This window comes from Haliaeetus leucocephalus, unplaced genomic scaffold, assembly GCF_000737465.1.
Source record: "Haliaeetus leucocephalus isolate CR32 unplaced genomic scaffold, Haliaeetus_leucocephalus-4.0 Scaffold229, whole genome shotgun sequence".
Classification (NCBI taxonomy): Eukaryota; Metazoa; Chordata; class Aves; order Accipitriformes; family Accipitridae; genus Haliaeetus; species Haliaeetus leucocephalus.
In genome coordinates, this window is record NW_010972665.1 from 7,225,378 (window position 1) to 7,248,529 (window position 23,152).

Below are 23,152 nucleotides of genomic sequence, written 5' to 3' on the forward strand. Positions count from 1 at the left end.
GCAAAGTATCAAAGTGAGGTAATGTGAGCTGTAACATGCTGCAAGGAGAAAGGAAGCACAAAAGAACAGCAGGGAAATTGTAGAATGAGGCAATTGAATAATTAATGTAAATAGGCTAATTGCTAATGTGAAATGAGCTTTCTTACTCTTTTACAATACCTTGTCCTTCTTGACTCCTTTTTAACTGGAAGCTATATTCTAAAGATTAGGCATGTTCTAAAGATAGAAAGTAGCAATTTTTCTGAACAGGTATTGTAGACGCTAAAAATGAGAGATAATAAAGACCGTGTGACCACACAGGGGAAACAGGTTTGATGAAGTGTTAATGGTTTCATGGATACAAACAGGTCAGTTGCAGTGCCCATACAGTGCACTGCTAGTCAAAGATTTAAAAAAAAAAGAAAAAAAAAAGTAAAATATCCTTTCAAGTCTGAAGTTTGTGCCAGACAATTCTTTGCACTTGTGAAGAATATGCACCAGCTTTTTCATAGAGTTTACTTCCAAGTTAATGTACTAATCTCTTAATGAAAAAATATTTTGCTATTGAAAATCAAATTGGTTTACGTTCAGAAGACTTCTTGCCCCCTTTATTTAAAACACTTTAAGATTTTCTTCTCCGTGTGCTACTGTTAGAGCATGACATAGTGAGCAATTATGATTTCATTTAGTAAGCCATCGTGGTAGCTTAATGCATTTACCTGTAATTTTACATTACAGTTCTGTGTTCTATCTCCTTATTGAACTGGACTGTGTGTGAGTAGATTTCTCTATTACTGCAGCTCCTTCAGTTCTTCAGTTAGGCTTTCTTTATCACATTACAAAGAAAACAAAAAAGAAGAGGCGTTCCTGAAAAGAAAGCTCTGCTCTTAGTCTTTGGAAATGAAGAATCATTTGTAAAAAACAAGTGATATAAAAATCCGGAACATTAGATTCAAATAAAAAGCTCTGACATCTGCCAAGGTTGTTTATGCTAAGACTGGAAGAAATTATGATGACTGTTTATGGTGACCAAAGTGAACACAGAAGGCCTTGTTCATCTGTCCAGCAGCCTGAATCTGAGCTATGGTATCCTTTTACATATATTGTAGTCTGTTCCTTACATGATGGATCATGCTTTCTCCTTTCAATGTCAATTGTATATGTATTAATTGGTTGGTTAGTTTATCCACACACAAGGTCCCCTTACATGTCAGTCGCTACCAGCACAAGCCATTCAGCTCATACTGCATATCTTTAAATGCTGTACCTGGATGTTTCCTGATCACCCCCTCTAGTATACCATAGGTGTCCTGTGCAGAACCTTGTTAGTCTTGGATGAATTGCTGATATCCTTCTTATTGTTAGTCCCTATCTAACTGTTTATCAGCCATGCCTCCAGCTCTTGTTCCTTTGCCTGCACACTTAAAATAACATAATATATTTTCATCATATATAATATCCCTATATTTTCTTCAGCTTATGCTAGACTAAGTTATATTTATTATTTTATCTGCAGTACTTTAAAGCACAGCAAATAATTGCAAACCCAAGGTCAGAAAATTTTCCTGGTTTCCCAGCAGATGACCTTCTCACTGGTCCTACTGTCTTGCTACGCAAAGTATTGAAACCACAGTATTGATCCAGCCTCAAGGCAAAAGATTACAAGTTATTATTTCAACAGCTCCTTTGAAATAATGGTATTTTCCTGCTAAGCAAACACAAGTCTCTCAAACAGGGTATCAGCAGGTATGGTGTGTAGTCATGTAGAGGAGAAAAGCATGCAACTGCGCAAAATTATGTTACTGGTTTAGCTCAACTCCAGTTCACCCAGTTAGGAGCAGATTGTGACATTTAAACTGCTTTCACCACAGGAGATAAACATTAGGAGATTATATGAAAACAAAGGGACAAGATTTCTGCAACTAACCTGTATGTGCAACTTCACCATGTGACACTGGCATGGAGGCAGAATGAGGTGGAGTGTGGGAAACAAATTTTCCCTTCCCCTGCAAAAGTTAAGGGAATGACAGCTCCCTTTCTTCCCTCTTGGATTTCAGAAAGGTCAGTTCTTCCTTCTTCTCATGGCCTTTCAGTGAATGGAACTGCCAAATCACAAACTCATTAATCTTTTTAAGAGGTAAAACTCTGAAAGAGCTATCTGGATTAGCATGCTATTAGCATTGGCTCTGACTGGATCATACCCTACTTCTCTATCCAAGATTAGCATCTCTTATGTAATACACAACAGTTCTTAATCCAGGATAGGGAGGACTCAGATCTAAATTATATATATAATTCCATGGAACATTCTGCCACTGCTGTTACCACTGCTTCTCACAATTAAACACAGCATGGGTCTTTCATGAGTTCATGTGGTTATTGCAAATTCATTCCAGTATGCTTGCTAAAAAGAATCTTCTGTACTTGAAGTGAGCTGCAAACATTTATAGATATTTCAATCCAAGATACAAGAAAGTAATAGTTCATTAGTCATAGGATAGAGCTCCCTCTCCTATTTTCTCTCTTAACCATGCTACTGTTTGCAGGGTGGAGACGGAAGCTCTGAGAGCTAAGATGGTGGTAGCAACAAATGATTCTGCACACTTGCCGTTTGTGTGCAGATCCTCTTGTCATGTAACCTGGAATAGTCCCATTGACGAAATTTAGCATAAATGAAAGACTCTTAATTCCAGACTTTGTATTAGAAATTAAGTAAAAAATTCCGTTTGCTTCTGTTTGTAACTTTTTCAGAACTTCAGAAGAAGTTGGTCCCTCCAATGAAGACATTTCTGCTTACTAAGTAGTGGCTTCAAACACCTAATTCAGATTATCCCGCTGTGAGTTTGAGCCTAGCTGCTAGCTCACTTACTTTAATTCCAGTGCTGGTAGGAAATGAGGCTATTTAGTGGCTGTTTTTTAGTGGCTTAATGGAGAAATGGGTCAAACCCCAGAGGATGTCCAGAACTGGATCATTGTAAGAGCTTCACGTGGTTATACTGCCACTTATTAGGTGTGAAGTTTTTACTATCCCAGTGTTTTTCTCATTTGACTTTCAAGAGTGCTTCAGTGTCTGGTTCACTTTATCGAGTGATTAAAGGTAACTTTTTCCCCTGAGGAACAGTACACTAAATCAATATGCAAGAATGTTGCAAGTAGCTAGAAAGCCCTGTAATTAACAAAGTTAGCTTAAAGTTTGCAAATCTAGCCAAGTGTGTAAGAAGAAAAAATAGTTATCAATATTAACCCTAGATTTATTTTTCTTTGAGCTGGATAAAGAAGTATAGTTTCTTAAGTACTTACAGAAAATACCACAACCAAACTGCTTTGTAGAAATCTATCTGGAACTGCTATTTTAATTTGAGTATGGGAAAATACTCCAGATATAGCATGATTTAAATTTGTATCCCTTTTAGCAATAAAAGTTCTAATGATTGCTTGATTAAAAAACATGTAGAAAGATTTCTTCTAAGCTCAGTGACGTCATCTGGAAGATTCTCACAGATGTAAATAGATTTCAGATTTGACTGCTAATGTACCTAAAAAATGTACGCATTCTTAAACCTTACAGAAATGGAATATATTTGAGGCAAAACCATTTTCCTTCACCTATGAAAAAAGCATGAAAAACAAAGACCACAGTATATTTTCTGCTTAGTTATCTGTTGTAACATCAGTTGTAAAATTTGAATTCCAGGGCTCCATGTTAACTGTGACTTTTATTTTTCTCCTTTTATTGAGTGAGCTCTGCTGACACTGTGATTTGCATTACAGTTGTCATTTAAGTTTATGGAAAATGTATCTTGACAGCTTCTTTAACACCTATGAGATTACAGTGTTCTAGGCAAACTGTAAGAAATATGTGTTTTTGAAGACCATCATAGGCACATGTATTTGTATACATGTAAAGTTTTGGTACTTTTTGGATCTATTAATTTCATTGTAAAAAGAAGAAGTGCTGAATGGTTATTTTTGAGCATGGGATGTATTTTTGTTAATAACCAAGGGGTTTTTTTAGTATTTAAAAACAAACTGAGAATGCATTCAACTGCTTTTCTTCTGTCTAATTCACAGTCAAGAACGTTATCTTTAAAGCCTCCTGAAAAGTTTTTATACCTTCTACTCATAAATAGTTGTGATTGTAGAGCTAATTGTGCTGTATAACTGCTATTATCAGCTGATATCTACTCAGTGTATCCATGGTAGTGCGTCAAATTGGCTATAAACTGTGGGCCAAATTTATGACAATAGTCGACGTTCTTCCTGAAATTAATAGTTTCATGGTGGGAGCATACAGCAACCTTCAGCTATGTCATAAGGTACAAGGAAACATACTATGGGGAGAGAGAAGCTGGAGCTTACTGCACCGTAGTGATGATGCCATTCTGGTCCCTACCCACCTGAATGAGCCCTGGGCTGCCTTTCTAGGGCTGATGTAGAATGGACCCCAGAATCAAAGAGTCAGCTCTTGTTGTGCATGGAGCTGGAGGTCGAACTAGAGGTTTAAGGAGTCTTGTTAGATGCAATGAAGAATCAAAATCTAGCTTCCATATACTCAGATAAAAAGCAAATTCAAATAGCATAGGTACTTCAGTGCAAATCAGTATCAATATAAAAAGGCTAGTGGAAAACATTAGCAACTCTAGCAAATTAGCAGCTTGTCAGAGGCTGTAATGTGATATTTTGTTTACTACCATGTAACTCAATTAACTTCTAGACATTTCAGTGTCCATTCATTGGACAAATGCTTTTACAGTGAGACCACTAAATTAATGAAGTTGTATTCATATTGCATTCCCAATGTACTGAATGACTAATCAATACTAGCATAAAATAAAGCCATTTAAACTAGCAGTATACCAGGAAGACTCCTGAAGAAGGCTCTGAACATTCCTAGTGCCCAAACCCATGATCAACCTAGATATCACTGCTCTGTTGTTAACCACTAGAATTACAAAACCTTTCCCACACAGCTATGCATTTTGTATTACACTATTCAAGACGTTTGTTCACGGAAATTTGACATTTGCATAAAACTTACTAAGTATGTATGTATATGGAGAGATTTGGTTTTCAGTTTACCTACAAGCAGATTTTGAATATCTAATGGTCCTTACTCGTGTCAAAATCTTACTTCTCTGTTTCACAGTAGTAATTGTGAAGCTTGTTTGTTTTAGGTAGAATTGCAAATTAATTGCCTTTATGGAAAGTAATTTAAGTATTTTTTCAATGTTATTTCTGCTGCAGAGATGCATCATATAGAGAACTATTTAAATCCGTGGAAGTAGCAGTGACATCTGCTAGTCTAAAGCCAGTCCAGTTGTCTTCCTTTTTATACCACTAGCAGGATCATTGTTCTTCAGATGTTCTTAAAATATGCTTTCATTCAGTACATCTCATTTATTTTTATTTACATTTTATTCTAAATAGGATTAGGGTATATTTCCTGTTTGCCTGAAGCTGTAATCTATATTTTTGGTTGCTTTATTGCACCCAAATAAAATATGTCAAGCCACTAATAAAGACAGTAAGTTCAGTTTCTAAGTCCATATTTGAAGTGTTGAGCTTTATCTTAGTTCACCAAGATTGTGAAAAAGTTGTGAAGATATTTTTAAACGTACTTTGTTTTTGTAGTGAAGAAATTATACTACTTTTATATGGGACATACTGACAAGCTTTATGTCAGTTTGGAGAAGGAAAGAATGCCTGAGAATGACTCCTTTTCTTTTTCCTTTTCAAGGGGTGAGCTTGAGAAAGCAGCACTGCTAATTTTCTCCGAATTTTAACCATTAAAAATTGCAGGCTTTTTATAATTTAGCTCATGACTGAATGCGCTGTTTTTCCCTTCTGGGTTTTTTGTATGGTTCTTGAAGAAGCTCTGATAAAGGCAGGAGTACCCATAAAATGTGATGATATAGATAGGACTGCTTTGCTTTTGTTTGTCTTTTTATAGCCAATCTCTGCATCATGCAGCCTCCAGTGCAATTAACTCCTGGTTTAAAAATCTTGTTCATTTTGCTACTTCTCGCTTGGCTTGATGAAATTTGCCAGTAGCTTCCTATTATCTAAGTAATTTTTTCCTTTTCTTCTTTTAGTAAATCCAGTGGCTATGTTTCATAGGTATTTACAGCTATGGCAATAGTGGCAGAGGAAAACTGCACTAGGAGTTAATGTTGGTGTCTTACTTATTCCATTTAATATGAAATCATAGCATATTACAATTCTCAGTAATTTATTACAGTTATTATCAGAAAGCTTTTTGGCAGCTGGTTGTCTCAGTCCAGTCTGTGTGGACAAGGGCCTGATTTTTTAATTTCTCTGTATTTTCTGTACTCAATTACATGATGGAAAAATGGGTATAATGGGTCACAAGACCGCCCCAGAATAAATGACTGCAAACATATGAGGCAAATGCAAATCAGGCCCTAACTGTTCTGCCAGAGTTTATGTTGATTTATTATATTGTTTATTCAGTATAATGTCATAGTCACAGCCTAGACATTAAGAATTTCATGGGCACTGAATTAAATCCCCTGTTTTCCTCTAGAAGTGGCATATTCATGATAGAGCATGCCAATGGTGGGGTAGCCACAGTGGACATTTTAATGAATGTGCATTATTGCTCTCTGTTCTATACATCCTTAAGTGTGGCCACGTTTTTAGAAGAGGGACTGGTTACATGAAAGATCCAGTCTGCATTTGGAAACATAAATGATTGTTTGCCTGAGCATCCATGTATTCACAATTCGGAAGCACCAAAAATGTTTTACATATCGATACTGTAAGACTATAAGTGAAACCATATCTAATTGGTTTTAGCATATTGTGGTTTTCTTATATCAAAATTATTTGAGGACAGAAAGAAACATCTTACTCCTTAAGAAACATCAATATATTAAGATGTGTAGTACAGAAGCAGAACCTGGTGCCAAAATAAATATATTGTATAATTTTTAGCATTTAATTTTTTAAATAGTGCTTATGGAATTACATGTTTTATAAAGTATTCCACACTCCAGTCAATAATGCTTATTTCAGAGCTAGAAAAAATATGTATGAATACGCATGCTGTTTTAAAGGATTGCATAGTTTATCCTTCTAGGTAGAAGTTTTGTGCTTTACTTGTCTGTCTTGTTGAGATTAAACACCTGTTGATTTGCAAGTACAAGTATTTCTTCTGGCAGTGGTTTTGAAAGAAAATCTTGGTGGTTAAATGTACATATCTAGTTCAGTGATGGGAGAAGTGGCAAGCTGATAAAAATGTGATGAGACATGTTTTTTTCAAAAGTGCTCTCTGAGACTGACAGTAGTTTTAACACTTGCAATTTTTCATACTCATCTTCCACTTGCAGAAAGTGGGAAATGGTAACATTTACACACACTAAGTGAGCAGGTGTGTAGAGTTTTAAGTTCCAAATGCAGCTTTCATGGCAAATCAATGAACTTGCACTCAGTTCTGATTCTAATGCCTTCAGCATCTGCAGTGTTCAGCAACTGATGATTTTAAATTGCAAATAATTTATACTTTTATACGAGTATTTCTTCAAGCCTTTGATTCAAGAAGAATTCCCCCCAACCTCACAAACATTTCTCAGTTTCTGTGTGTTCAGAACTGTACCTCCCAACTCTCCTTCAGCAGCTATCCATCAGCCAGTAATGGGCTCTTTGAAACCATGTCTCTGCAGGAATGTCATCCCAGCCAAGGCTATTTAGTAGTAGTGCTGTTCCATGTGCTATTCTCGTCTTTGGTCTGTGTGTTCCCCCTGGAGTGTCATCTAGCAGTGTTGCCTCAGAGTAGGTTGTACAAAGCCAAGAAGGGGCTACAAAGAGACTACCTTTAACTAATTCTTCTACTTTGCCATTTTACAGAAATCTAAAGCAAGCAAAAATGTCACTGTGGGCTTTATTTTGTTTTGTGCAATTGGTTTGGTAAAAGTTCAGTCTTCCATGTTTTTTCATGTCCATGCTGCCCTCAGAAGTATTTAGGAGGAACAAGGACTTATGATGGCTGGAGTTATGAGAACATAAACAGATCCCAGGAGGGCTTTTGCTCTCTCATCTTCTCCTCTCACAGATCAGGTTTCTCATCTTTTTCCTTGATTTAGATCTCATTTGCATACCAGAAGATTTTCTCTCTCATTTTCAAATTCAGCAAAATTTGAGGATTTAAATGAGAAGTAACAAGGTGAGTAATGTAAACAAGTGAAGTGGATAAGAAGTGCTTGCAAATGATGCCCACGAGCTAGAACTTCCCTTTCTTTTTCCTCTGTTGCTTGCAAGACCAAGACCAAATGAATGCAAATATTTTGTCTGTCTGGAGAAAGGGTGGTGAATACTGGCCATTAACCTTCTAAAAATCTGCCATGCTTTTCATTTTTCACAGAAAACACAGTATCAGTGACTGCTGTACAAGAACAGATGTGTTTCTCTTTGCTGGACCAGGATCAGAGCTTAAATCAGCTTCTGTGCTCTACAGTGATTTTGTATTACACCACAGTACTATTTCTAGCCCTGTCAGGCTGCTCTAGCGAGGTATTTCTGTGTGCTTTACTGATAAAGCAAGTTTTAATGTTTCAGAAGTTACACTAAGGTCTTAATATCTACTTTGCATGTGCCACATCGCACATCTATCACAAAAGTTTGTTGATAGAGTCTGTATAGTTGTCTATCTTTTTTACGCATAACAGAAATAAAAATTCAATCCCATCTGTATTGTAAGGAGGTAAACACATCCTACAGGAATAATATTTGTAACAAAGTTCCCTATTTGGATTAGTGTACTGATATTTTCTTGAAGCATGTTTGTTTCTTATTTGGAGTTTGCAGACATCCTTATGAATATGCTTATTTTCCATGCTCTTTGCAGGAAATGTCATCTTATCTATAACAGCATCTAGGATGCTTATATAGGCTTGGAAGTATTTACTGTTTTTTTTTTTAAAAAAAAAACCAAAACCAACACTTTCTTATTTTCCAGTCATCCTATCAGCAAAGAAAATTCATCATTATCAAGAATATTTGTACTGTTTATGTAAGGCATCCTGTTTAGGTGCTTGGAACCTCCCTGTTGTTGATCTTCCATTGACTTTACTAGAACATAGAGGCTTCCAATTTTAGTCAGTGAAAATAATACAAAATTAAATATTCTTCCCCCTAAGTTTCTGTCAATTTACTCATCATAGATAGTAAACTACACACAGAGAATGTAGTTTGAGAAACCACTGAAAATGGAATGGTTAACTGTTCCATTTTTGTAAATGAGCTTCTTTTCAGAAGCTGTTCAGATGAGAAGAGAAAACTCACAAAAATTAAAGAGTAATAGCAGAGGTTTAATGCGGGGATTTCAGGTCAGAAAGCCCATCTCTAAAGAAAAAAATCAAGAAATATATATATGAGATAGAAGGTTAGAGGTCTTTTGTGCTACCTTTTCTCCTCTAATAGGTGACAATTAACAATGTACAAAGAGAAGAGAGAGTTTGAAATCTTTGTTTTTCTCCTGGCTAATGCATTCTATAGGCTTATCTGAAAGGAAGGAAAGAAAGAAACCAACACTATGCTTTGAGGAGACATTAACAGAAAAAATTATAGCTCTATTATACCAGTGGTGTGTTCAGACAAGTAATGCAAATGCATATCTTTAACTTGCTGCAATGCTTGTTAGTGAATATGGTGTAAATATTTTGACAGTGAATATAAAGGGTTTTACAGTATTTGATAGTTTGGGTATAGAATGAACTTTAAAGGAGACAATTAAGGGGTATATTTTCTGCAGAGTGCATAGGGAATTAACTGTGAGCCACACTGGCAACAATGGATGTAGTACATCTGATTTTCTGTAAACCTGAAGAAAAATACCCATTATAACTGCATTACATGTTTAGATAGGATTTTCAAAGATTCCCAGGGGAGTAAGGCACCCATTTCCTTCAAAATTTCAGTAGGTCTTTAATTGCTTTAAGGAATCTCAACCTTAGGGAATTAAGAAGGCTTCTGAGGTCTGAGTTTTCTTTATTCTAAGAACTGCTTTATCCTGACAGAACAGAAAGATGAGTCCATATTAGTTAAAAAAAAAAAAAAAAAGGAAAAAAACCAGCAAAACAGGCTGATATACTTTTACATATGATACTTTTCCTTCCTGTGTATAGAGGCTCAAGATAGTCCTATGTACCATGTAAGTCTTCAAGGAGAGCTTGTTTAGGGCATGGTGCATTATCAATATGCCTTATCTTTGCCTGAAGGGATCTCCTGCCATCAGAAAAACATTATTCCTCTGGGCCTTGGTTTTCTATACATGCCTGTAGGTAGCCCAGAGCATACTTTCCATACTGAGCAAGGCCCACTGGGGAGGTAGCTGAGATTCACTGATGTGGTGTTTCCCAATTCTGCTTATATCTTAAATGTACCAGCATGGTTACAAAGGAGAGGTATGGTGAAGAATGGGTAATGGACTCCTGCTCACCTTTCAACAGCACAGATTTATCTCTATCTTAGGTATGTTACTGCATGTATTGCTCCTGCGCTTGCGCAGAAGAAAAGGTGGTGAGTATGGAACAAAGCAAGGTTTCTCCAGAGGCTCCCTAACCACTGTCACTTCACTTTGCCTATGTAGCTGAGAGGGGAGGCCAGCCCCATACTGACCACAGAGTATTCAGATAACCTATGTGTGACATGGCCAGTGAATTTCAAATGTGTATTTAACCTGTTGATTTCTAAATACATCCCAGCTTTGCCTCCCATTGCAGTTCTATGCAGACAGGAAGGTTTCAGTTTATTTGCTCACATTTTAGGTTTTGCTTTTTGTGACCTATTGCACACCTTTTCTCTATTATCAGCACAGAGGCCTATAGCCCCTTACTTGGTAACATTTATGGATACTGTGCTATTTACTAGGACTTAAAACAGATTGCCAACATGCAGCACAGCAGGAAATATCTGCATACTTACCAGCTCTAAGTAGCAAAAGCATTTTGTAGGAACTCCGCACCCCATGGCTCTTGGGCTCTTGCCATGACACTTGTGGACAGGTTTTGAAAAAAAAAAACCAAAAAAACACCACACCACCACCAAAACAAACTAATCCCAAACCAGTTATTGTACTGGGTTTTTTTGTTTGGTTGGTTGGTTTTTGTCATTTATTTTTTTTTTTTTAAAACCTGGCCATTTATTTTGATGCCTAAATGGGAACAGACCTCTTTTGAAGATCTAGTCCCATGTGAGTTTATCCTGCATTAACAGCAGATGGTGAATAGCTTCAACAGCTTTGTTTCTATTACTGGCCGTCTTTGATTTACTCCCTTGCTTTGCTTTTCAGTCTTTATTGCTTCTATTCTGAAATAACTGAGGCAGAGCTATCGTTATCTCTCAGCCATAGCTTTTCTCACACAATACTATTGATCTCTTCTTTCACTATTTGTTTTGTTGCACTACCCCCAAAAGTATTGTGACTAAAAGGAAGGAGAAGAAGAGGATGAAACATTTTTAATAGAGTGGCACACTGTAAGATCCTATTGCTGCAAATATTTGTGCATGTATTTAATTGTGCATGCTACTCCTGCTGTAAATGCCGGAGAAATTACAAGGTATGACCTAAATATATATGTTATCCTTTGGCTATTTCACTTGCAGATCAGTCCATAAACCACCATAACTGATAACAGTGCTCTTTAAATTATATGTGACGTCGGTAGTCTCAAGGATAACATAAAGTATTCAGTCTAGACATCATAGTTTTGTAGATTAATAGTGTCCTTCCCAATGAACAACCATAAGTATGTTCAGTCAGCTTAAGAGTCCACATATAGACTTGCACCTGTGGGAGAGAATTGAAAAAGTCAACCTGAGGAAACTATTGCTGTGAATGATGTAAAGACTGCTTTTCCCTGAGAGCATAAACTATAGCTGCTCTAGTTCTTGCACTGCAGGGAAGCAATCACTTCATCTTCCCTGCTTTTATGCTTTTGATCTTTCTGAGTGGTTGAAGGAGCTGGATTTTTCACTTTCTCTTAGACCAGAGCTGGTTGCTAGTGTCATGCATTTGAACATTTGTTTCAAGCCTTTACTGTCCCACCTTATTATGGCATCTAAAAAAGGTCAGATTTATTCTAAACCTTAGTCCCCCAGCTTGAGTTTTCATCTTAGCTTGTGTTTGTTCCTTGTGTATGTCTTCCTTTGCTGTGGGCTCTGAAATCTATGACTGCCTCCATTAGGTTCATAGACTAGTGTTCTAATAAGCTGTTCTTGCACTTCCTGACAGTGGTTTATGTTAATGCTGGCATGCTAACACAGGCTGTCAGTTCTTCCTAAACCACACTGGCTGCAGTTGGATTAATCCCTTCTGAATTTCTGTTTACTTTTCTGATTATTTCCTTCAAAACTGATTACCTTTATTCATATTTTGGTCCCAAGTAGGTTGGGTCTTTACTTCCAACTACATGATTTTTATTATTATAATGATGTAGGCAGAAAAAACTATGACGTATTTTCCTCTCCTCAAACTGGAACTTTTCTGTTTTGATTAAAAATACCCAAGACCCTAAAATCTGTTCTATGCAAATTTATTTTTAGGCTTTTATAGCGGTTTGTTCTGAAATTTGTTTCAGCTTTTTTGCAAGGTGAGGTGCAATCCAGCTTTTGACTCTCAAATTAAGTCTCAGAGAGAAGAAATTTATTTGGAAGTTTTTGGAAAATTTGCTTATTTATTTCCTTTTGGGAAACATTTTATTCCAAATGGTATAGTTACAATAATGTCTGTCTAGTTCAGTTTTTGAGTTCCAGAAAATGGAAGGGATTGGCTGGTGCTTTGCAAACTGATCCTTCTAACCCTTGTGCCATTTTATCACTATCTTTCAAATTACTGTTTAGATCTGCCTGTATAATTAGAAAAACAAAGTCCTTTACATTATTCGGGAGCTACCTGCTAATTCCTCATAATTCCGTGTGTTTACTCATTTATTTATTTTTTACACTTGCTCTAGGTGTAATGAGTCTGTATGACCTTAACATGTGAATTATTCATGTAATGATTGCCAGGAATATTTGTATTCATATGGGCTTTGATCTAATCCCATTGAAAACAAAGGAGATACTGGTATTGGCTTCTCTGTGTTTTGGATCCTGCTCCTAATTTTGATTGGTAACCTAAATCACACACTTCCCTGGTTAGATGTCTTAAGTTGTATAAGCAGGATGAGTCTCTTTCCTCTTCATTGATTACTTGTGAATATTCGTAATTGTTCAACAAATCAATTTTGCATGAAATAGAAGGCTTTTCATAATGGTCATGAAAGCACTGTTGGCATGAATGCTCTCATTAATATTTATTCATGCCAGTATTTGTGATGCTTTTGCTCTGTGAGTAAAACCTCATGCACTAGAGTGTTTGAGATCAAGCTAATGAAAAAATATGAAAAGGGAGAACATCAGCTAAGCAAATAGCTTCTATTGCAGAAGGGTAAATGAATGCTTCTGGGCTGTGTTTGTACCTGCTGTCCCTCTAATCTTAGTCGACCTCTCAGCATATATAAATGCACATATGCATATTAAAAATATCTTGATCATTAAAGGCCAAATTATCTTAATATATTGACATTGTTATTACACGTGGTACATTAGACCACTGGTAGATTACAACAATGGACATGATGTAACTTTATCTGTATGATCAAAAAACTAATTTTAGACTTCTAGTATATAGTCTTGCCTTGTTGGCAAAGTTTATCAGCTTTTCTAGTTTGGATTCATGCTTGTTATGGCATTCTCTTAGCAAATATTTATGTATTTCATCTCCTGAGTTTCACTCAAGGATGTATGTAGGATAATGCTGAGAGAAGAGTGGGAAGCTGAAGTGTCATTGCATAATATTTCAGAATAGCATTTTCTGCTATTGAGGCTGCCGTAAACTTGGAAGGCAGCATCAAGATTTCTTAGCTGTTACCACTAAATTCATAATGGACTCTCCAGTTCCCACGTGAGCTTAATATACTCTAAATGTTAGGTGTTCTTTTTCCTTTTTGGAAGATTGGTGGCAGTAAAAAGAACATAATAACAACAAAAATGTTAAGACTTGCCTATCATCTACAAATTTTCGTTACAGGCACTGTATTTAAAAATGAAGCTGTTAATTAGGAACATGTCAGTTGGTGATGAATGTCCTATAATTTGAAATAACTGTCATCCAAAACGTTATTCTCTTGCTAAGAATCAAAAATGTTAATATGTATAAGCATTGCAAAACTAGAATGTTTAAGGTGGACAGGTAGATACATGTAACATGATAGATGTATGAAGTGAATCTGGGGGGCAGGGGGCTAAAACTTAAGCCAGCTGATAGGGTTTCCCTGCTTTCAAGAGGAGTTAGTTACACCTTTGATCCTCTCCCAGTCAAAACCCTACTGCTCTTTTACAGTTTGTTATGGACAACAGCAGTTTGTATACTCTGAGAGAAATTATTTGGCATGACAGGTAAAAGATGTAAGTGGGTTTCAGTGGGGTAGCTAATAGCTGTCCAAATACACTATTGTGTATTTGGCCACACGACGAGTTAAATGATACTGATGATAGAGTAATTGTGAGGCATTTATTTAAATGACTGATTTGCAAACTTGAGCTTACGTGAAAGGATTACTGCTTTTGACACAGTGTTGGTTTACAGCAAGTGAAGTTGTTGCCTTTTTTTTTTTTTTTTAAGAGATTAGCAAGAATTAAAGAGAGGGGAAAATTAGCTTTCAAAGCATCGGTGGTTTCTCTTCCAGATAGTATTTCCAATTAATATCCTAACTAGCACAAGTAAGAGCATCAGTGATTCTAAACTTCTTACCAGAGCCTTGGGAAACCAAAGTTTCTTGACTTCAGTTCAAACAATTTTAAATGTTCATGTAGGGGTTTCACAGATGTTGTGTATTTCTCTACAACTGTCTCAGGAGCAAACAGTGCCACTCTTTTTCTAGTTGTCTTGAGAACAGTATAATGTTTTTTAAAGTGTGGAGGGAGACTTTCATTGCTGCAAACACCACCCACTGAAGAACTGAACCAGAGAAAAATAAAATAACTGGGAGGCAGAGACAGGGAGGAGGTGGTGGGGAGAGATGGTTTCTCATGAGCTGTTAACAGAATCAGGAGAGAAAAAAGGAAGAAAGCAGCTGGCTGATAATTTATTACACCATCTTTAACAGAAAAGAGGACGAAAACAAAAAAGAACTTGGCCGTGAGCAATGTAGCATTTCTCACCTACTCAATGTTATAAAGCGCCCAGAACAAAAATAAGGTCTGGCAAAGAAGATAACATCATGTGGAAGCCTGCAGTGTTTTAGCTCTACTGGTGGGAGTTGAGAGCAGGTGAACAGATTGTTTAGCATTAAACTAATCGATGTTAAATGAATTTCGTATTATATGCCTGATAGTGATGGTCATTGAAATCTTAGACATACCCTAAGAATAATGTTCACCATATAATACAAACCCTCTTTTTTTATAACTCTCTTTTTTTACAAACCCTCTATTTTTATAGGTGCTAAATTGTCTAGGCCACCTCATTCCCTAGCAGGCCTGCATAACAGTTCTGACACTGCTTAGAGAATGGGTAGTTGTAACAGCACCCAGTTCCTATCCCAACCAGCATGGTTTCAATCTAGAATTACAGTATAAATATTGATTGTTGGAATTAATATAGTATTTGCTGGTGATGGAACTGTTTACCCCTTCCTCTATTACTGAATGCTGTGAGCTTGTTAGTGTGGCTCATGTACATGTATTTCTAGCAGAGATTTGTCAAGGAAGTTGGCATCATAATCACTAATAAAAGCTTTCATTGTATATTTAAATTAGGGCAATTTGAGAGAAGACTGAATTAACAAATAGTGTGATTTCAGAATCAATTTTTGTGTAATTCTTGGCACGTGGCACCTGGTGTTGGGATCTAGTGATACATCTTCACATAATATGATGTATCATATCGATTCATGTTAGTAATATCTTTTCATTTGAACAGAGTTCAAGACTTTTTAACAATTCATCTTGGAATTCTTCCAATAAAACTGTTTTTAGTTTTGCAAAGTGCAGCAATTGACACTGTTGGCTGAGCAGTTGCATGCTGTTTCTAAACAAATGCATATTTTTCCATGCTTACTGCCTGTTTTGCATGTCTGGTGCAAAGATGATGCAATATCCTCCAGAAAAGAGAACGGTACATCATTCAGCAGAGTATATATGTGTATGTTTCTCCTCAGTACTGAGGATATTTCAGTAGAGATCTCTGAGCCCCACTGAGATTGAGCCCTGGTCATGTTCATCATTGCACCAAGCAAAACTGTAAAAGAAATTCACTGTCTCAAAGCAGAAAAAAACTGAGAGAAGGAGATGCTTTTCTATCTTTCCTAAAATCACCCAGTGCTTGCTTTTAGGACCCAGATCTACTCAGTCCCTTCCTATGTCTCCCAGAGGCATAATTTTCCTTGTGGGCTGGTTTAATTAAAGCATCCCAAACTTTGGTCTTTCAGGTAGGTCCTTCTTTGTATGAATTGGTGATCCCTGGGCTATGGTTATTATTACACTAAAACAATGTGGCTTTTCAGCACTCGGTCTCCATGGAATTCTCAGTAGGACACATGTAGGATTCTATGATGACAAGCAGTTCCATTAAATATTACATGTATTGTTTTGAGTAAGTTTAGTTTTACAGAGAGTAACTTTGGAATATGTACATATATTATTTATTGACATTTGTGCCGTGTTCACATTCAGGATGGCCTAATTCAACATCTGTTCCTAATTGAAATGAGCATCTGGTATTTCACAGATAATTATGAGACATGAGCTTACTGTCCTCTAGGCCCACCAGACAAATTGGAACCAGGCTCTCTAGATGGATGGGAAGACCTGGTTCAGTGCTGGGTGCAATTGTGATCACACCTTTTACGTGGTGTGTGATCAGATTAGGGTTTATCTGTTATACCCTGTTTGTAAGCAGAAGTACCACAACCTGTTGTGTCCTAGGATCAGAAAGAAAAAGAAAGTTGAAGATTTTTCCAACACAGAAGAATAAAATGGGAAGTTCTTGAAAGCTCTACTCCTGTTAAACTTTTACCCCTGCTTATTCTGAAAATCTGAATTTGTGATCCTTCTTTTGCCCTGGCAAATATATTTGGCATGCAGCAAAGGAATGAATTCACATATAAAATAACTGCTTGGTGACCAGAATATAGGGGAGAGTTTGTTCCGTGATTGAGTTTGTCCAGAGAGGTAAGTTGCCTCACAGAGAAAATGACCACAGGATGATAGTTATGTACTGCAAAAGCTCCCACTAATTTTGTAATCTCTTGTCCCAGAGCAAGGTGCATAACTCATTATTGTTCATTATGAATTGTAAAGACGAGCTCACTTCTGATAAACAAATACAATATTTGATCTTTTCTTTGTGTTGGTACTCTGGTTAGCTCATGACAATGGTTTTTAACTAGAGGAGACTATTACTCTGATATTAAGCCTGAAAGGACCCAGAAGGAAAGGACTATGATCTTTGTTTCTTGTTTTCCTCTGTCACAATGTTCCCTAGAAATGCAAGCCTGTGAATAAGTATTCTAATGTACCCATCTCTGTTAGCAGCTCTGTTAGCTGCAGGTTTTGTTTTCTTTGTGCTCCAATTTATCTATATGCATCTATGGATGTGTGTGTATGAATGTACAAATGCAGGCAAATGCTTTTTCTCCTGGCGCTTTCTTTATGTTCCTTCTTTAGGACCTATAAAACAGCTGTAAGGCAACACAATCAGAAATACTGCAATATAATCGCAAACATTGGGAATGTATTGCAAATTCAAATTGCGATGCTAGTCTGCTAAATGATCACTTGTATGGAATTCTCTGGTCTGATAGGCCAGTTGTGTTTGGTCACTTCCTTTGAAAAAGCAGTAATGATGGGAAAAAGCAATTCGTAATCAGATAAAAAGCATATCCCACCAGACTCCATCAAAACTCTTACAGCTATCCTTCAGAAGCAAATAGCATAAATGTTGTCTCCATAGCTCTAACTCCTCCTATAAACATTTCAACCTTGACAGGTTACGCCACTTTAATTTCACTTCTGCTCTGTATTCATTGCCTTTGATTTACTGTGACAGACCCATTATCTGCATAACCATAGTTTTTTTTCTTGCCAGGTATTATCAGCCGCCAGGAGGCAGAAGAGTTGTTGATGAATAAATCTGAAGGAACCTTCCTGGTGCGAGTCAGTGAGAAAATCTGGGGCTATGCGTTGTCTTATCGCCAGCAAAGTGGGTTCAAACACTTCCTGGTTGATGCTTCGGGGGATTTCTACAGCTTCTTGGGGGTAGATCCAAACCGACATGCAACACTGACAGATCTTATTGATTTTCACAAGGTAACACTTGCTAGGTAGAGATCAATAACTGAGTGGAATGGATTAATAATTTAAAGAGAAACCGTGTAATCTGAAACCACAGTGGAAAGTAGTAGTAACCATAGTGGGGAACAGAATATATGCATATATTTTACACTAAGCCTAGCTGTAACATTTATAGTTTGTGTCTTTTGTTGCAGTGAATCAGAAGGCTTTTCCCCTTCTTTCAAATGCTTCAGCATGTATTTGTGTCCCCTTCTAAGCAGATTCTTAGGCAATGCTTGCTCTTCTGGGCTAAAAATAGACTGATAAGGGCCAACAGAGCTAACACTTTTTGAGCTTCTTTGCTGTGCAAAATTGAATTGGAAATACCATAGAAAGGGCTGACAATGAAATTTCAGCATTTTTCGACCTTCGATGTGAGGGTTGTAACTTGCAAAAGCAAAAGAGTGGGGCCCTGCAGTAAAGAAGGGAACATTGAGGGGTTCTGTTTTAGGGATGTGCTAAGGGTCATTTCTTATTGTCCAAAACAATGCTACAAGAGTAATTTACTATTCATCTTTGACTTTAGATGGGTTTGAATTACTTTGCCTCTAACTTGTGTTTCTTGTTGCCAGACTATGACTAAGGAGTAGCACTGTTTCTGATAGCATAGGTTGTTTTCATCATCTTGCATCTCTTCCCCATCTTCATCAGTTTTAATTCTGCTTTTTTCTTAGCTACCCTTACAATTTCTCTTCATCCCCTCTTTTCTAGTTCCCTTTCCTTTTTTTATCCTTTTCTCACTCTTGTCTCAAATGAATTCTATTAATTTTTTGCTCCTCCTCTTCTTCACAGCTTTTAATTTTTTCAGTATTCAGTCTCACAAACACTATGCAGACATTATTTTTCTTCTAATTTCCCTTTTCTTTTAAATCTTTCTTTTATTTCAGCTAGTTTGCAACATCTCTTCAATGTCGCCTTAGTGTCCCCACAGAGATCCCTATGACGTTATATTTCCACAAATTACATTTCCACATGGGAGGATAGTAGGTGTCACATTTGACCAAAAAAACCCTCCTCCCCTAATTTGGTGAAATTCTCTCTCAGTGGCTACCTTGGAAGCCAACCGCCCCCCACACCTTTCTTCCTCTATCACAGTTTTTATTGCTGAGCATGACATATAGTACAGAATATCCTTTTGGCCAGTTTGGGTCAACCAGCTGGGCTTTGTACCCTCCCAACTTCTCGCTTATTCCCAGCCTACTCACTGCCAGCAGGGCGTGAGTGGGAAAAAGAGAAAGCCTTGATGCTGTGCAAGCACTGATCAGCAATAGCCAAAACATTAGTATGTTATCAACACTAGTTTAGCCACAAATTTGAAACACACCACTATACAAACTGCTGTGAAGAAAGTTAACTCTATCCCAGCCAGACCCAGTACAACTGGAAAGAGCCTAACCAGGGCCTTGTCAGGGAAAGACACACATGTAACACCTCAAATGCAGATTATCAGGCATTGGATGTAGGAGCTCTGGCTGAAGTAGTATCCCCCGTGCTTCTGGAGAGAGGTGATGGTGACAACCAAATCCAACCATCTCTGCTCCAGCTATGTTCCGATATTTTCATCACAGCTCATCCTAGGCAATCACTGTGCTAGAAACACATCTATTTACAGACAGCAGAAAGGCACTTGTCAGAAGCAGAATGTCTTTTAGTTCCTGACACTTTTTTAAAGAAAAAGAAGTTTTCTTAGGTGTCCCCTGATAATAGTTAATAGCTCCCCCTTAGTAAGACTATCAGAGAAACTGGTTCACCTTTAATGTCACCACACAATTCTCTTTTAACTCTCTAGCTTAATAGCTATATTAAAACTGTTCTCTTTGGCAATCACTTCAGGAGACATCTTATCCTGTCTCTCACATGGTTTTCTTTGAAGCTTTTCTGCCTCCCCTTTCTGGTGAAGTCCATTGTCAAGTGTCCCAAAGCCTTCTGGTAACCAACTATGCAGTCTTTATGTAAATGGTTGCGCTACAGGCACACTGTCTCTTGCAGCTATTGCTATATTGTTCGGAAAAGTTGCTGCTTCCTTAGCACTATTTTTGGCAAGGGTATGCTTCCCCACCCCAAAAGTTGCATGGTCTGCTCTTTGAGGGTCCTTTTCACTTTCGATCAAAATCAGCAGGGCTGGCATAACTGGCATAACTACTTTTTTAGTTGCTTAGACTTATTCATCTAAAACTGCTTCATTTTGATTTAAAATAAATTAAGAAGAGGTCACTCAAGCAACTCAGCTGACAGATACAAGGGGCCAGTAACCATTAGCTGGAAGAACAAACTTCTTACAGAAGAGGGTGTGAGTGTGCATTTTCTCTTATTACTATTTGCATTTAAATACTGTGTGGGAAGCAGCAATAACATATCCAAGAGCATTGCTAAATCTTTTTATTTACTTCCTCATAACCTTTGTGAAAGCATTTAATTTGAGTAGTAACGTTCTGAACTTATTCTCAGTCTGATGTACTGATTGGGAAGGGACCATGGCAGGGAGACTGCGTGTGTTCTGAGGAAATTAGGCACCAAATTTCCATTGAATTTCAATAGAAATTAGATAAGTTTTGAAAATGTTAGGCCCATATATAGATCCATAACTTGGATCTAAACTTTCAGATGAAGGATTGCTATTTTAGTCAATATAATTCTGGATTCTGGCTCATTTTGGTGCATTTATAAATCTTAAAGTTCTACAAAAATAAAAATGAACTATCATTACTCTAAGATTAAGTGCAAAGACCAAGTTCTCTACTTTTCCAGTAAGTTTTTTTGTATTCATCTTGGTAATCAATTACTGGAATGACAGACTTGGCATGTGGGTATTTAATTAATGAGAATAGGTGCTATTTGTAAAGTCTGTCTTTACCCTAGCAAGGTTAATATCTTTCACCTCTGTAATCAGTCAGAAAGCTGTTACTGTTGTGTGTGAGCACTCAACATTGAGCTCTTGTTCAGTCTGCCTGGGGAAGCTTCTTTCAACCCAATGACTATGGAAGTAGAATAGTAGGACTGGCATATGGCTGTTAAATTAACCCTTCAGACATCCTTTATAGGCATCTGTAGCTGTTTTTTAAGTAGCGTAGCAACTTACAGGTAGTACAAATCACCACCTTTTTTTGTACACCAGCTGTTTGATTTTACTGTTTGATACTAGCACAAGTTACTACTGGCATAAGTATGAGAGAAAGCATGAAGAAAATGAATGGTTGATAGGATCCCTTTGCTGGTCTGTATTTATTTTATCAAAGGTTTATTCATGATTGGTTACCAGTTACAGTGGAGTGATGGTCTTTATTGCTATCAGCTGCTTTTCTTAGAAGCTCGGGAAAGGCTTAGACCTTTGATATTTTAATTGGTTTTATCTTTCTAGGAAGAAATCATCACATCCTCAGGTGGGGAGCTACTACTGGAGCCATGTGGACAACAGAAGAATCCACCAGACTACAGCCCTTTATTTGAATAACGTACCCAGGACTAACAGGAATGCATTCTGGATAGCTGTAGTAATAGATAGCTACAAAAGTAAACACTGAAGAGTAGTTAACAAACTTCCAAAGCCACTGGTCTTGTGGCCAAAAAGTATTCTCATTAGAAGGCCTAAAATATTTCTGTTTTGCATCTGAATTATCATCATTATTCATATTGCTAACATATTAAAGGTGAGAAACTACTGGCAAATTACAAATGAGGACTATTCCCAGGAATTTTTCAAGGGATTGTGGCCAATTGCACTGAACACTAAGTTCCTCACTTTATTTTCTTAATGTCTGAGATTGAAAATGCAAAAAGCCTCAAGAAGTATGGGCAGGAACTATTAATAGATTATTGGACAAAGTACCAATATTGGTGAACATACTCTTTTTTCCAAAGCAAGGTTTGTCAGTTTCTGTTGATAATCTCGTTACTCAGTGGTGCACTTTTGATAACCAGAGGAGCAGTCTTAAAACATCCTTTTGCAGTTTGTGATTGCTGAAATGGTTAGGTGTAGCTGGAAACTTGCCATTGTGCTTTGGAATTCAGGCCTACAAAGTTCACCACAGCAGAGACAGAATGGAATTCAGAGGAATTCATATTTTATTTACAATTTCATGCAGTCCCACTGCCTTGGAAAGAATTTTGCTCCTGTAGAGAAAGTGGTCAGTTTATTCTAAACTAGTTATTCTAATGAAAGCACTTTGATTTGCAATAACAACAACTCTCACTGGCCTTGTCATGTTTTCTGCTTTCTGATGTGCAAGATACATGCTGGAGATTTCTAGCTTTTCTTTGCTATGGGACCAGGTATTTTCCTTAGCTGAGCTATGGGTGAAGTTGGGGTTGGTATATTTATCCACAGAAAAGGTACAACTAATTACATGATCATCATGCTGTTTCATGTTTAAAAAAAGATGCACACAATGTGTTCTTGATCCATTTGTTATATATAACATGAAAATAGACCTGTAGCCTAGATCTATGGAGCAGTTGCTTAGTGTTTGGACTATAAAAAAAAAAATCTCATCACAGCAGTTAATTTGCCCTCCTGAAATTTGTGTCTTAGCAGTCCTTGTGCTCTGGGCTGTCACACGGTATAGACGTAGTCTTGTGTTGCTTCACTGGTAAGCTGGATACTACTGGGGCAGCCAGTTCAGGAAATGGAGTGAAATGAGTTGGAGAACTATTACTATTACCTTCCTGTGCTCCTTGCTCTATTCCCGTGAATGGCCAGATAGAAACTGCTGGGTATAGAAGTGTTGTTTTCAGCTCCAAACATTCATTCTGCAGGGCAATATTTCAAATAACTGGGTTGTGA

At 37.2% G+C, this 23,152-nt stretch overlaps 1 protein-coding gene across 1 annotated transcript in view; it reads left to right on the forward strand.

The window, feature by feature from the left end:
• Positions 1-21,823, forward strand: part of SH2D4B (SH2 domain containing 4B) — a 65,778-nt gene extending 43,955 nt beyond the window's left edge. Inside the window, exons 7-8 of the mRNA XM_010567848.1 lie at positions 18,128-18,348; positions 21,731-21,823. Coding sequence (XP_010566150.1) covers positions 18,128-18,348; positions 21,731-21,823 — 314 coding nt within the window. The remainder of the gene's footprint in view (positions 1-18,127; positions 18,349-21,730) is intronic.
• Positions 21,824-23,152: the final 1,329 nt, after the last annotated feature.